This window comes from Stegodyphus dumicola, chromosome 9 (assembly GCF_044657685.1).
Source record: "Stegodyphus dumicola isolate Sdum_Otavi_A_Nest chromosome 9, ASM4465768v1".
NCBI classification, from domain to species: Eukaryota; Metazoa; Arthropoda; class Arachnida; order Araneae; family Eresidae; genus Stegodyphus; species Stegodyphus dumicola.
The window spans coordinates 153018619-153035327 of NC_140776.1; the positions used below are offsets into that span (position 1 = coordinate 153018619).

Here is a 16709-nt window from a genome sequence, read left to right on the forward strand (position 1 = left end):
TAAATTATACTTCAAGTGCACGTCTGGAGAAATTCTTTGCGTAACGGTTTTTAGCTGTGTTTCCTATAGTTATTTTACAGTAAATTTCAGAAACACCGAAGGCAATAACAAATCGCACTGCGTAACAAAGTCTTTCAGTCCTATTAGTACTATCACATAATAGACCTTTAGATCAGACAGAGATTTGTCTATTGTACTATAATTTAAAGTAGTACTTGAACATATAGATATTTTCTTTGATATTTATAGTATGAAAAGAAGGAAATTTATTCACACCAGAAAGAGAAACTACTTTTAGATGAGACGATGAAAATTCTTATAGTTACTTACACGACCTGAGTTATATGATAGTTGAAATTCAGTTACTAGTCCTTGACCCCCACGACTACAACTTTCACTAACAGCTGTTAAAACTTGCAATCGCAGTCGCGAGAGCCTCCGTTTTAAAAGTGTCCCTCAAATCAATTATTTGAAAATTTACACTACATTTTTATGCTTAATTTTGGTGACTCTCATAATGAGACATGGTGCCCTGTGTCTTACCATGAGAGAACCAAAATTTCAAGTTATAGAGGGGCCCTTATTTCATAAATCCACTTTTGCCTATAGCTACTATTATAAGAAACAACGATATACTTCTTTTAATATAACTGGAAAATGCTTTTCAATTTTTCACTATAAATTAAAAAACAAAACAAGACTATAAATTTATAATTCAATACATTATTCTGATCGCACTCTAGAATTAGAATAATAGCATTTTATTCATATTTTCTTTAGCTATATATTAGTTATGTTATCAGTAGTTAGTTTCAATTATGAATTATTTTTTTTTTCCTTCATAAAAATTTAGGTGCTACATAGTGCAAATTAAAGAATCTCTAGGGAAAAAATAACTGAGGTTTGCTGCATACTTAAATTATTATACCTTCTTTTATATACACTTCAGCTAAATGTTTAAGGTTTTTATACTGCATTTCTCATTTTAAAATTTTAAATATCAATAATTAAACAACAGATAGGTAAGAAGATGCGGTCCGATAGCGTCGATGATTTAGTGAATGCTAAATAAGCGTTCAAGCTTCAAAGTTTCGGCAGTCGCATGCTCTAGATCGATTTACAGTATGCTAGCAAGTCAAGTTTAGAATGAGATAATCGAATGGACAAATGAGTTTAAACTTAATCAACCTAGTCAATTTGATGAAACATGATTTTCCTAGATTAATTTCCGACTAACACACAATGGCAAAGCGGTCGTCCTAAAAAAGAAAATTAACCTTATATAGTGAAGTCTTTCTTGATGACAAACTTCTTCCTGTGAGTGAAATGTATTTCAAGCATTAGTTTGGTGAAAATATTTGATTGTAACCTTTTAACTGTAATGCTCTCATGTGGCTAAGGTTTTAAGTAGTTTACAGGTTGTTAATTTTACCTGCTGATTCTCAACGTTTTGGGAGTAAAAATTTGAAGTTTTGAATTAATTGAATTACTGCAAAGGAAAACAGCAAAAGAATACTTATCACTACTAAACACTTGATGTTAATGATTACAGAATGCCAGGAGTTTTATAAAATAGGAAATTCTTCACTAAAATTGAAAGTTTGTTGTAAATTAACTTATAATTAGTAATTGTTATTAGTCTAATTAGTTTATTAGTTTAATTTGATTCACTTAATTCCCTTATAAATTACTCTCTAGACAGGTTTCTAAATGCTAACAGTTTTCTGTCAGAAATGAAATATAGATTTATTAAGGTATAAAGATACCGCGAGAATTAATGTTTTATGGCATCCCGCAAAGAATGATTTTGAATGAACTGAGATATTTCTTTTCAACGCAGTTTCGCTTTTCTCAGAAATGTGCAGTAGAGCACCTGTTGGAGAATATTCCAGGTGTGTGTTAACTGACGTGTGGGGAATACGATACAAATATAATAAACCAAGTCCATAAGAATTTTCCGATCTTTTTTCACGTAATAATTTAATTCTTGGATCTGTAATATTTTCCGACATCCTTATTACTGTATTTATCTAGTTAACCGGATCACAATCTCTCATGTTCCGAATTTGTTGCTTTTGCTTAATCTGCCCCAAAGCTTGAACATGAATGAAAACCATTTGTGCTTCGACTGCAAACGAGTTATTCTAAATTTTCGTGTCTAAATTGAAAAGATTGCGGTTATCTCACCAAAATTACATCGTTAATTTATCTAGGTATAATAATTATAAGTTATAAAATTGGAATGTTGGAGAGGAATCTTAGTTTTTCACAGAATTTTATGCCTAATATTACATTTTATATTAATTTGTTTCTCTTCCATTCAGACAATTATCAACTGTTTAAGAAACGAGAAATAGGTAGCATATCAGCAGCAGATCGTAGCATGGTAAAATCAAGAATTAGTGGTGGTGTAATTTTTGCCTGCTTGCTCTATCGGACATTATATTCATTAGTGCTTTCAAATAAGTTTCGATTTCGTTCATGTAATAATTTTGTGTTCGAAACTAAGTAGTTTTTTTTTAAAACAGTGTTTATTTAAGTACAGGGCAGATCAATCCTCTGAATGCCACCCATTCCAGTAATCGAGAATCAGCGCCGGCGCAAGGTTATCCGGCGCCCGCCTGCAAAATAGCTGAAGTCGCCCCCCTTTTTCTAAATTTTTGTATATGAGAAGGAAGTTTTGAAGAAAGCATTTGTGGAAATTGATTTTAACAATTTATTGAGAATAATTTATTTTTCTGCATTTCATATTTACAAATTTTTCTATAATTTCTTTTGCATCTAGTTCTTGACAGATTTAATTTTCAATGGCAATCAAAGCTACATTTGAGTCTCTCCTGCGATATACTTGAACGCAAATATGTCTTGATCAATTTTAATTTGGAGAATGATCTTTCGCTACTAGCAAAACTAACAGAAATGCTAAGTAGTACGATCTTCAAGTTCGGGAAGCACAAATTATCTGATGCAATTAAGTTCAAAATATCGAATGGGTCATTCATACCGGCTGTAAAAATGTCTTTCGAAGCTACTATTTCGTCATAGAGTTCTTCTACGTTAACATCTTTATTGTCACCACACTGTAACAATTTTTCTAATTTATCACATTTTATTTTCAAATTTGCGTTATCGATTTCTGATAAATTACCCAGGAAACTGAAATTATCGCAGTGATTTTTCATTGCATCATATCTTTCGTTTAATGATGTCCAAGCAGTATCCAAAATTCTAAAAAAGACATTTGCCTTAAAGTTCTCTTCTGGAGAGAGGGGATTCGTCAGCATTCTTCCCCGATAAATGCACATTCTTTTGCATTAAAAAAAAAAACGCTCTGTGTCGTTCGCTGGTCGGCGCCCCTCCATTGGTCGGCGCCCGCCTGCAAAGAAGGCCTTGCGGGCCCGCTTCCGCCGGCCCTGTCGAGAATACTCTCATATACTACTACAGATTTATAAGTAACATATTTAATATACTTTAACAGATTTTCATTAACCCTAAGATTTGATTTACTAACACCTTCAGTATGAATGAACAGAACATAAAAAAGAGGTGAATAAATTTCACAAACCCATTCCTGGACGAAAGCAGGATAAACTGAAAGTGGTACAATGCAGACTCCACAAAGGAGATCAGCTACTGCCACTGACAGCACATAGAGATCAATGGCTTCTTTTGGGGCCGGTGAAGTAGCCACGGCCCAGATGACTAGAACATTGGTTATCACGATGGAGACGCATATGACTAAGATGACGACCGCTTCAACCACGCTCTCCAGATTTGCTTCAGTCGCGTCCAGTGCATAAGCTTCATCTTCAGATGGAAATAGACCAGACGAACGTCCCAGCATCACGAGTAGGAGCAGGAGCCACACTAAAAAATACAAAAAGAACATAAGCGTTTAAGCAGAGTCTAATTTGTTAAATTTTTGGTCGATCTCAATCGGTTTGAGACATTATTACTTACCGTGAAATATTTTAAGCATACAAATGCGTTTATTAACATTTGAGGTAGTAGTTATATTCGGAGCAAGGCAGATCTTGTGCACTTTGTCTTATTAAATCAATCGCTTAGTAATTATATTTAGTAGGCAATAATCAATAATTATTAACCAAATACAAAGTGAACTTACAAAGCAAAATTTACGTAGGAAGAACCATATTCCTTCTTGAAAGTTCTTTTGGCATAGGTGGTCCGCTTACACAGAAAGACCTGAGATAGCAGTTACCGATTTGTTCAACGGCTTTGCAGTATTTAAGTTGCTTTTGTGTTGAGTGAAAGAAGTACATATATTAGAAGTTCTATCTTATATGCATTATATAATAATTAGAATTATACCTCACGGTGTAATTCTAAGTTACTGTTGGAAGTGAAGAATCTTAAGAAGTGATAAGCGAATAATCGCTTGAGTTACTGTTAGTTTTAGAGGAAACAACAAGATAGAAGGGTAAAATAACCCTTTATTATTCCAACTAAAGTTTAACACTAACTCCGTTTTGGAGTGTACAATAAAGCCGACACTTGGGCTTGAACTTAAGAGACTAAGAATTAAACTAAACTAATCTTAACTAAAGAGATATAGCCGAAGCTATCAAAATTCTATCAGAGTTGGCCCCTTAACGTTAATAGACTGCGAAGCTATCAAGGGTCTAAAGTACGGCCGGGCGTAATAATAGCTTACGAGAGCGTAGCCTAAAAAGGCGGACGCGTGCTGCCCAGAATATCTGGTTTTTGTCTCCCTAAGACCGAAGAACTTCGCGTTTAAATACCGCTGTTCTCAGTATGAATTTAGACGTGATTCTAAAACTACGTTCTGGCCGGAAGTGGTGAGTTGAAATTAAGAATCGATAGGAAAGGAAATTTAAATTAAGTTTAACTGTTAATAAAATTAACATAATCCTTACAAAATAAACGGCAAAACTAAATTAATAGATAATATAAAGTAACAAAACAGAGCGTTTGTCTATATGTGTACGTATGTCTATTGAATAACATAGAGACAGATGGCCCAGAACTAAGAAATTTGGTACCTATGTTACCTAGATAGTAATGGCATTTTTGTAAGACACTTTTGCTGTGATATGTATTAAATGTGATAGGTGATATCAAAACTTCACTGAAGAATTTTTCCTGTCAAGATAATAACAAGATCGTGCACCCTGAGTTTTACTGTGTTTCGTGAAACAGCAATTTTGTATCTACCAATTCCATCACTGCCAACAAAACAGCAGTTTGTTGTTTCACTATCATTGTGAATCTCTTCACTTCCTTCGGCATGCTGCGCTGTATTCGAGTTATTATCCTTCTTTAAAGTCAAGATTACTGATTTCCAAATCTCGTTGCATTGTAATTTAAATTATTATTGCTGTCTATTAGAAAATTTCTCAAAGTCATTAGAATTGCTTAAATTAAGAAACGCTGTTCTTCTGACATAATTGCACTTAGAGAACGCCTATAAGGACAGGAAAAAGCAACCAGGTTACGTACCGTCTTGCAAAGTAGTGCAGATATATGTTACTAAGTCATAATTGTTAAAAGCCCAATTGTAAAGAAACACATATTAAAAAAAGAAGGACAAAGAAGGAACTAGGAAGCATTCCTGAATTTTTATTTCGTTTTTTATAAGCTATTTCGACGTAGTAAAAAAAGTAAATAGAGAACAGTTTATAAACGCACTACAAGAGACAAAATATTAAGGATGGAACTTCAGTTTTGCTTTTGATGCTGGAATGTATTTTGTTGTCAAATTTGAACATTAATAGAATAGAAGTATTTGTATTTTATGGAATAGAAAAATGAAGATGATAATGGTTTACTGCATTGTCTGGACATTATTCCATTTAGAGAACGACAGAACTTAATTCATTCGTTATATGATGCTTTATGTAACAGAAAATATAGTAGTTCATCAGCTCAGTAAATACGAACATTAAAGACTTAAAACTGGATACAAAATAAAATTGAATATTCAATATTGGATTCAGTTTGAATCCTTGAAATTTACTTGAACTATACATGCAAAATTTGTAAATTTAATGAATATAAAAAAATCACCTTTTACACAGTGTTGGTTTCAAATAAAAACATTCATTTCATTTCGAGACAATGAAGAGATCATTGGTTTTTGTCTCGAAATGAAAATGGAAATTGTTATTTTGGAATTGGTTATTCCTGAGAAAGGGATACCTGTATTTTATCTCTTGAAATGTTTGAGCCTTTTCTTCTGAAATCGCTTTTAAAAGAAAATTAAACTTTAGCAGTTAATACACACTGGAAAATCAGACTTGCAAGTAGACGCCCAAGTTCCTTACGTAGGTGCTCTCTGTACACTGTGAAAAAAAAAAGAGGGGGGGGGGGGCAGTCTTATATCTCTTGTTCTACTGGGCCGATTGGCAACATTCAAATTGCTTTTTTCATGTCTCGAAAGCGCGATACTTAGGATATATATTAGATTTATGTATAGCATTGTTATAACATAGGTATTTTGACACAAAATCGGACTTTTTCTGAAATAACATACCAATTTTTTTTCCATATTTCGATTCTACGACTCAAATTATGCCTAGATATTAAATTTTGTAAAATTTGGTGCGAGATTTACAAAGATATTCAAAAGTTTATCTCGGCGCCATTTTTTTCAGTTTGCGCTAAAAATAATTCACTTGGCGAACTTTTTAATATTATGGCAACCAATTTTCCTTACCCTTCCATTATGCTGGAGTGAAAAAAAGGCACCTGGTTCCTACCGTTTTACACTGTGCACGAGCGGGAAAAAAGACACATTGTTCTTACTTTCAAATAATTTTAGCAAAGTATTTAAACTACATTTGGTGTTTTATCGCTTTCAACAAATATGCCAAATTTCAAAACGCGCCAATATATAAATTCACTTATATCTTCGAAAATTTTGAATAAAAATAATTTTTTGCAGGTATGCTTAGAAAAATGAAGTCACATTAAGATGATGGTAAAAATTTTATAGATTACAATTCAAATTTTTTTTTGAAAAATTTATAAAATTATTTAAAAATAAATTATAAAAAATGGGTGAATTTTATTTGGAATGAACCTGAATTTCGAAATGTGACAGGAAGAATCAAATAAGTTTAATAAAAAAAGAGAGATTAATAAATATGTGACAAACTCAATTAACATTGAGGAGTTAAAATTTTGAGAGCTAATTTTTTAAAAATTACTCGTGCGATTTTTACATTACTTAGTTAGTTATTACTTAGTAGGCGTATACTGAGTCGTAGAATCGAAATATGGAAAAAACTTGTATTTTATTTCAGAAAAAGTCCGATTTTGTGTTAAAATATCTATATTAGAACAATACTATATATAAATCTAATACATATCCTAAATCGCGCTTTCGAGACATGGAAAACGTAACTTGAATTCCTCCAATCGGCCCAGTAGAACAGGGGATATGGGAACTGCCCTTTTTTTGTTTTTTATTTTTATGCGCAGTGTACATGTATACAGGCTATAGGCGTTGAGCAAAAGGTAACGCCAAATGAGAATTATGTTTTTTTTATTATTTCTGTGTGGGTAGTAGTGTAAAAAACGCTCCTGAACTCTCAACTAAAAAGACCTATGATGCTCTCAACTAGAGAGAACTTCGTTAGCAGACTCCTCACACTACGAGGACTATAAATTCATTTTTAATACCTATTTTAAAGAACTGTGAATGGCAATGACGTAACTGAGTAATGCGCATGTGTAAAGAGAAGAGAATTCTGGTCGGACGCCTGTCAGAGGGAGTTTGGGAAGCTCAGCCAGCGAGCTGAGGTGTAGAGATTTTATTCGTCCAGTGATGACGAGTGCCATCTTCGTTGACGTCTCTGATCGTGTTACCAGCTCGGACATCTACTAATGTTTTCTAAATTTATTAATTAAATGTTGTGTCTGTGGTATGTGCTGTGAATAAAAAGTGATGCATCACCAATACCAGTGTTAATTCCCTTCCACGACGTCACAGTAGCAACGGCTGATTGAATAATATGTATTTGTCACATCATTTGGCTGAACATATTATTCAGAATAGTAATAACCAGTTATTAATGGTCAAATCATGTATCAAATCATGTTAAAAGTATAAATCATGCGCTTTTCTTTTAGCCTAGATTTATTTATTCAAATTTTTAATGTCTCGTATTGTCATATGAAGCTTATACTATATAGGTAAAGTATATTTTAACATCGGAAATTAAAATTTTATGTCTTAGGTTTTCTGCGGGATGCATCTTACACTTAAATAAGAATATTTAATGTTAACGTTGGCGCTTAATATATTTACAAAAATGTATATAATTAGGCATTTAAAAATAATATTAACAGTTAGCCCAAACCTTTACTTCAAATGACTAACATTTAGAAATTTTCAGAAGAAGAATTAAAAGTGAATTGACATATTACAGAAATTCAAAATGAATGCTTTTAAAGCGTTACTAATATAGATACCATAGTTTCATAATGCTCAAGACATTACTCCTGCCGGAGGTGCTTATAAGGAATTAATTACCAGCGAGCATTACTCAAGCTGAGAGTCTCATATGTTAAATTCATCCATCAGTTATTAATATCATTAATTAAAACGGTACTTGATGCTAGAAAACGCAGCAAAATATATGTCTCTTATACAATGTTTTACAATTTTCGCAGGACTGTGTCCTAGATTTTAATTCAGTCAACTTTCGTCATGCGGGAATGACTTTTACTAACCCAGCTTCTGAAATATTATAGCCATAAAAGTGACCGACGCTACATGCGGATCGAATTTCTGCTTTCCCCTCCAGACGGTCGTAGAACATTCGAGGCAGTATGAAGGGTCCTAGACACTCGCTAAATTTCAAGGTCGGAAATATAACGACCCGCTTTCCAAACAGGAAAGTCATAAATTTGGAAGTAATACTCTAGTTCGCTGGTGGAGAGTTCTAAGTCGTCCATTTAACTCTTCACAGTAAGAGCATTTAGATAGCAAATGCTGCGATGCGACGAATTATTTTGGGAGCGACGTGAAAATATATGCACTTTTATGCTATAAAATGACAAAACTGCATGGGCATAAAACTATAGCACTCCAGACAAACTATCATTAAATCACGACAACTGTTAAAAAGAAGGCAATTATTCTTTGCAAAAGACAGAAAAATTTCAGATGCATTTAAAGAGGCATTTTAAGAGAGATACTTTAAATGTTAGAAAAAAAGCTTTGCTTCATTTCAATAGATGTTCGATTACAAACGTTCTGGTATAACTACTTTCTCAGCAAAGAAATCCCACAAAAATTATTTCAGTATTTTAAAATTGATTTAGAATAAACATATGTTTCATACCAAGTAATAAAATTAGCTTATAAATCAAAGCATGCAGTTAAATTAACTTTAATTCCTTTTTACCAAGTTCTATGAATATCTGGTTAATGTAAGCATAAGGGAGTTTTACTGGCAGAGAGGAAGAACTGAGGATACTTAATGAGCACAGCTTAAATTCCGCTGAAGCCCAGTTCCGTCATTTCTCTCTCTCTCTCTCTCATTTTTTTTTTTTTTTTTTTTTGAGGTAAATCGTAATTCTAGGTGGAGCGCGAAAGGGCTGCAACACATATTTTCTGTAATTGAAACACAGTTTCAACAGTCACATTTTATTTTAATCTTAAATACGCCTTGAAAATAGGTTAAAACTTCTGACTGCACGACTATCTTTCTCTGGGGGAAAAGTACCTTCGCAGAGGTTGAGGATTTAAAAGAAATAAAAGCTCTTACTCCATATTAAAGGCTTATTCCTATGAGAGCGGGTAAAATGTTTCGTTCCGAAAAGTACTAAATGTGATTGATTACTTGGTCGTGAATGTCCCATTGTAAAGCTCCTGCAGACATTTCAATTATGTAAACAAATACGACGAAAATTATCCCTTTTGAAGACCTTACGATTGTTCTCTTGTTGTTATCGGATCCGATTCGGGCAAATTTTTTCCCTCAGTCACATTGTGCTTGACAACTAGAATTATATCATCTGGGTATCGCAATCAGAAAGCCTTGGACACTTCTTTCTTTGTTATCGAAGCTACGCGTATCTGTTACAATGTCTTCCCATTCTCTCATACTGTTTTTAGCATTCTCTCTATTCTCATTAGTGGCGCTTTGATCGTTTGATCTTTTTCCTTTGTTGTGCTTAAAAAATAATGTTTTTTATCCCTCTCTTGAAATAATGTGTTCTACCTCTTTCTTTTATTTAACTATTCATTATGCATTTAAATAATTTTAATTTTAATTTTAATCTAATTATTTTAATAATTAGTTATTTTATTAGTTTGTAATTTTTTCCTTTCTTCCTGACGGCCTGTCATAGGGCTCTGGCACTTGAAATTTTAGGAAGGCATGCGTAAGCAAATATTAAAGTAAGTTTTCTTCTAAAGTATGACTTGAAAGGTTTTTTTTACTTCCTTGTACGAAGTAAAACGAAAGTATTGTAATCGCGAAAAGTTTCAGGCAGCATATTTCAACGAAAATATCCATTTTGACCGCTATTGAATGAATTTAACGATGTTGTGGCGTGACATCTGTACGTAAGGACAGAATAAAAGACTCTTTTCCTCCAAAAAAATTATAAAGCTGCTTTAAAATGAATTCTGAAGAGAATTTTTTGTGGCGTCTGTACGTACTTACGTATGTATAGCGCATAACTCGAAAACGAGTAGCCTCAGAACGTTGAACTTTTGTACATAGGACTGCTATAACATGTAGATGTGCACCTCGTATTTTGGTTGCAATCGGCCGCACCAAACGTATATAAATATATTTATATATATATCCACTCTGTTACCCGGCTCAGTGATCTCAGTTTCTTTACTCTTATATGTTTGTAGATTGTGCATTTTTTGCTTTAAAAATGATTGAATTATGTTGTTCTTATCTTCCGGTTAAGGTTTTTATGTCTTTAGGAAATCTGCAAGGAATATTTATAGAATTATCAACAATTTAAAAGCTATTTAAGTGCTGTTAAGCCTAAATTTTAAATAACATGGCGGACATATTTATTTACATTTGAAACAACAGAATATTAGATTTGTTGCCAATCTAGAGAGACTAAGCTTCGCGACAAAGATAACGCTTTCATTTATTATTGCGAATAAAATCATGCTTAATCCTTTCGGAAATTTTTACGAGGAAATAAGAGTTTAAGATTTACTTCGTAATTTTTAATATAGATATTTTGAGTTTTTATGTATTTTTGCCTTCTCGCGAAGTGAGAACGGAATTAGTTGAATGAGAAATACTGAATCGTCTGTGAAAAACTGTTTCTTTTTTGTTTTGTTTGTTTAATTTCTTTTATATATCGTTCTAGATTTATTATAGTATTTGAATAGAACATGTGGCAACGATTAGATAATTCTTCAAATGATATAAATTTTGCGTATTCTGAGTTATAATATGAACGAAATGTAACGCTGTTAAGTGAATCTAGCTCCAGAGTGTCGCTATGGTAAACAAATATAGTGAATTTTATGGAGTACATTTATTCTGTTGTGGTTTATGCGCTATGGACGAAGTAGATTTATTTCAATCCAATAAGTTTAAATGAAATGCAAGAAAAAATGCGTATAATTTAATATTCTGTATAAGGAAGTCATGTGGTGTACACATCAGATTTTTTTATATTACGCGTACTGATAAAGGGTATAACTTCGTTTACATTCTGCCAAGAACATTAATATACTTTATTGTTAAATTAGTTGGATTATTAGAATGCTTTACACTATACCAAGAGCGAGAGATTCATATCAAGGAAATGTGAAAACCGGAAGCTGAGTTTTTCTAATGTCAAACTGTTAATCTGAACATGAATGACATGTTAACATGACTTTGCAAGTGAATGGTTGTGGCTCATTTGCGTCTGTCGACACGATTAAGTTTTCAGGAAGAAGAAATATGAAAAAGCAACTGCGCCTTCTCCGGGATTCAAACCACAAATCTTACGAATGCCAGCTGGACGCATTAACTGCTTGCACTGGGAGAATAAGCACAGAGGAATATCACAATTCTTTGCATTCTTCCTACTGAAGGGGCCAACTGAGGAAAAGCACAGTGCTTACTGAACAATATTCAGGTGGGGACGAATTACCGGTTATCACACTTTAGTTTGGGCCTCACTATAAAAGCTAGCTGTTTGTCTATTTACACTTGTTTAACCTTCGCTTGCTGTGACTAATTTCTATCTTCGTTCTAAATCTAAGTCGAGCTGAACTTTAATAATTCAGACAATGCATAAAACTTCATAGTATAACTAAACATTAACAAATCCTAGCTACTGTTTCTTGAAATATTTCTGTCACTCAATAATAATAAATACAAATTTTCTTTTAACTATTAAGTAACTTGGTTCCAGCTACTGAGGATTACAAACCTATGAGCTGGCAAATGCAGAATTATCTCCTCTAAACAAGTCGGTTAAGTGGAGTCTGAAGTTTAACAACTCTAATGGCTAATTGCTATAGCATTTTCCCTAAACTACAAATACGTTCGCTGTTTGAAATAAATTTAATTTGCCTTCTGGTGATTGTTGTCGAAAAAAGAAAAAAAAGAAGACACAAAAAACCCTAACATAAAGATGTGTTATTTAGAATGAGAAAAACTCAAGTCTTTATTAATTTTGCATTATGCTTGAATTTAATCTTCTTAATTTAGTTGTTAAAACGGTATAGGTCTTATTAAATAAAGCATCCATGTAATCTCAGTTGTGGTTAATTTGTTGCAGTTTAATGATATTTTCATATATTTTCATACTTTTATTTTAAAAAAGGAGAACTCTAATAGATCAACTGGTGCTTACAAGAAGGCGTGTCATGTAGACAAATGTCATACAGTCAAAATAAGAATTAACCTGCAATCTTAAAAAACTCCTAGAATCAAAAATCATTGAATGAATCTTCAATCAAGAAATCATATCCAAGGATATATTGTTCTATCTGGTCATAAATCATTTTGCGCGTGATATGAAATATCCCTCCATCTTCCTTCAAATCATATCAAACAATAAATGATGTATTGCAAAGAATAGTTAACAACATTTATAATCTTCTCTTCCTTTCATCCAACTTTTCTAGAATTCAAAAGAGGCTAGAGATACCTTTCAGAAGAAAAATCACTTTTTGACAAGAAATCTGTTTTGTCGAGTAACCCTCCTCAGCTCAAGGAGACGTGTTTCTTCACTCCATCCCCCTTCTCCTCCCTTTCTTTCTTCTCATTTTATGGTCATTTATCACTGTCTTTTATCCTCTTTCCACGGATCGAAGATGTTTTCGGCAAAGAAATTTGTCCCAAGCGCGTTTCTTTTTTCTTTCACCCTCAGAACCAATGATTTTATATGGAATACTTTGACTTTCCCGGAATTATAAACAAAAGGCCTTTAATTAAGTATGTTTCCTCTCTGTTATCTGGCTTACGCTAGAGTATACAATTATCTTAATGTAAACATCTGTTAAGTTCTTCGCTAAATGAAAGGCAATTTAATAACAATGTGGTTTAAGGCAATGCTTTCGATGGGCCAAAATAGAGAGAATTTTCTGAAGGAATTTAAATGAGTGAATGTCTTTCAACAATAAACGGAAATCTAAGCTATAATGGATTGAAACAACTTTTGTAACGACATAACATATAAAGTGCATTTTAAACTAATTATAATCTCCTCTCGAGAAAAACTTCGAAAACGAAGGAAAAGATTGTTAATAAAATGGTTGCTATCGTTTGAGATGAGTCATTGAAGCTGATTAATTGAAAAGATAAAATATGCCTTACGAAAATGAGTTTTTTCAACCTTTAACGCGAAATATTTAGTTAATTGTATGTAATATCATATCCGTAACACAAAAGAAGTATTTTGTTTGCAGTTTAGTTATTTTTCGTAATGTGATAGCCTTTTGTATTTGCATGTTTTAAAATACCACTATTTGCGCTTGGGCTTTGAGTCTGCATTACATGCATGGTACAACGTAGCAGGAATATTTAAATAAAATACTTGAAGATTTTTAATTGCTATATTGCGTAATTTAAATTATTATTGTCACACCCTTTTACAAAAAAATAATAACACTACGTGTTTGTTTAAAAAAACAAGTGACTCTTTTAGGATAGCGATAGGCAGGCCAGCTATACATAGTCTTATTTAGTATTACCAGTAAAACTCGTCAAGGCAACTTGTTAAAATTCGGAATTTTAAAACATAATAAGCGGATTACAAATAAGTAGTTTTTAATTATGGACTTTAATTTTTAAGTATTTTGTCTGTACGCTGTAAATGCGTGGTTTCGAAGACTTCACTGTTTTGCTCGCACATTTTGGCAAAGTTTAGTTTTTTCTTTATTTTGTTTTTAATATTTGCGATGATTATATTTCAGCTTTCTTAGCTTTGAGTGATTTTATTTAACAGCTAAGAAGGATGTCTTAGCCTTTTAAAGGATTTTTGCTTTCAAAACATATTGAACTTTGAGTGTTTTTGTTCTTCTTTTTAGCAAATAAATTTAAAATTATATTTTACGAACAACAGACAAATATTAATCACTAAATAAGAATGAAAGCATGCAGCTTATTGGTAGTAATTCATTTTTAGATTCGAAGACACTATCTCAAACTTTTCTAAATGATCGCAACAAATGTGAAAATTCTGTAGGAAATGATTCTAATTATGAAAATGGCGAAATTAGTTCTGATGACCTTGTCCAAGCAAGAAACTTTCATGAAATTAAATGAAGAGTTACAGTTTTCCATTTGTTCCCCTTTATCTTGCTTTTACTGTTACTCTTGCGATTCTTCTAAAGATTGGTGTGAATACTGAGAACTGTACTTCTGTGATGTACAGTGTCTCACAAAAGTGATGGGACACTTGTGCTTTACAAAAAGAAACTGTAATAAAATAAATTAAAAAAACATGTAAAAATTTCTTGTGGGTGTGTTTCATACTTAAATTTAATAACAATTATTACATAAAATACATTTTCTCAAAATATTAAAATAGTAATTTAATAAAAATACAATTGTTTGGAAAGGAGCAAAAAAATGGCTCACATAAGTGATGGGACACCATTAGATACTACTACGTACTACAATAAAAAAACATTTTTTGGGGTTTTTATTTTTACTCATAAGCAATTGGCAATAATTTATAAAATCGTCTGCAGTCTTTCTCTCCAGTTTGGTTTGGAATTTTTGTGTTTTTTAGCTCTGTGCAGCCATGAATGCTAAACGAAAGAAACTTTGCCTGAAATTCGAAAATTAGTTATTAATTTGCATATTGAACATGGAAAATCTATTATAGAAACTGCTGAAACAGTTAACATGAGTCATTCAACAGTTTTCAATATCACTAAACGATATAAAAAGAATCATATGATTCAGGATAAAAGAAGACCTGGCCGACCATCAAAGCTATCCAATGGAATAAAGCGAATTATTGTTCAAAATATTAAAAAAAATCCAAGAATGAGTGCTCCTAAAGGTGCTACCTGATTTACAAGCATTATATGGAGTAATTGTTAATCTTGAGACTATTAGAAGAGTCATTCGATCTGCTGGATATCACGGTAGAGCAGGCAGGAAAAAATTCTTCGTAAGTGAAAAGAATAGAAAACTCAGACTGGCTTTCGCAAAATCCAACATAAATAAGAACTCTGATTACTGGAATGAAGTTATACTTGCTGATGAGAATAAATTTAATGTATTTGGTTCTGACGGTAGAATCTTGGTGTAGAGAAAACCCATGAAAGAATTTCGCAAACAGAACTTGGTGCCAACAGTAAAACATGGTGGAGGAGAAGTTATGGTATGGGGGTGTATGTCGTCCGCTGGAGTTGGTAATCTTGTTTTTATTGGCAGTATAATGGATCAGTACAAGTATATTGACATTTTAAATCAAAATTTGAAATCTTCAGCACGAAAATTGATCCTTCATAACAATTTTAAATTCTACCAGGACAATGACCCCAAGCACACTGCTTTGAACGTTAGACTCTGGCTGCTGTATAACTGTCCTGAAATAATAAAAACACCACCACAATCTCCAGACTTAAATCCCATAGAGAATATTTGGCAAGAATTGGAATCAAGAATTCCCAAACACACCATTTCTTCAAAACAACAATTAAAATCATTGCTTCAAGAAGAATGGGGTAAAATCACTCCAGAAATCACAAAAGAATTAGTCGAATCCATCCCAAGAAGATTAAATCACGTTTTAAAAGTAAAAGGAAATCTAACAAAATATTAAAACATTTTAAGAAGTAAAATTTTTGGATAAATATTTGATTGAAAAGTAAGTGTCCCATCACTTATGTGAGTCATTTTTTGTTCCGTTCTAAACAATTGTATTTTTATTAAATTAATATTTTAATATTTTGAGAAAATGTATGTTATGTAATAATTGTTACTAAATTTAAGTATGAAACACACCCACAAAAAATTTTTACATGTTTTTTAAATTTATTTTACTACATTTTCCTTTCGTAAAGCAAAAGTGTCCCATCACTTTTGTGAGACACTGTAGGTACTGATAATTATTTGTTTGGTTAGCACCGTGATGTCCCATTTCGGCTTTTCGGCTTTTTCCTCTTCAGGCTTTCTGAAGGTGGCAACAAAAGGTATGTTATTTCAGGTTTTCTTCGGTCTTTCTACAGGTGTTGTGCCTGAGAATATGAAAAATTATGTCATTTTCAGGAATTCTTT

The 16709-nt window shown here is 32.5% G+C and overlaps 1 protein-coding gene across 1 annotated transcript in view; it reads right to left on the reverse strand.

Annotated features, from left to right (window-relative positions):
- Positions 1-16709, reverse strand: part of DopEcR (G-protein coupled receptor DopEcR) — a 174505-nt gene that overhangs the window by 7739 nt on the left and 150057 nt on the right. The window contains exon 2 of the mRNA XM_035357200.2: positions 3566-3867. Within this exon, the coding sequence (XP_035213091.1) occupies positions 3566-3844 (279 nt within the window). The 5' untranslated portion in view covers positions 3845-3867. The remainder of the gene's footprint in view (positions 1-3565; positions 3868-16709) is intronic.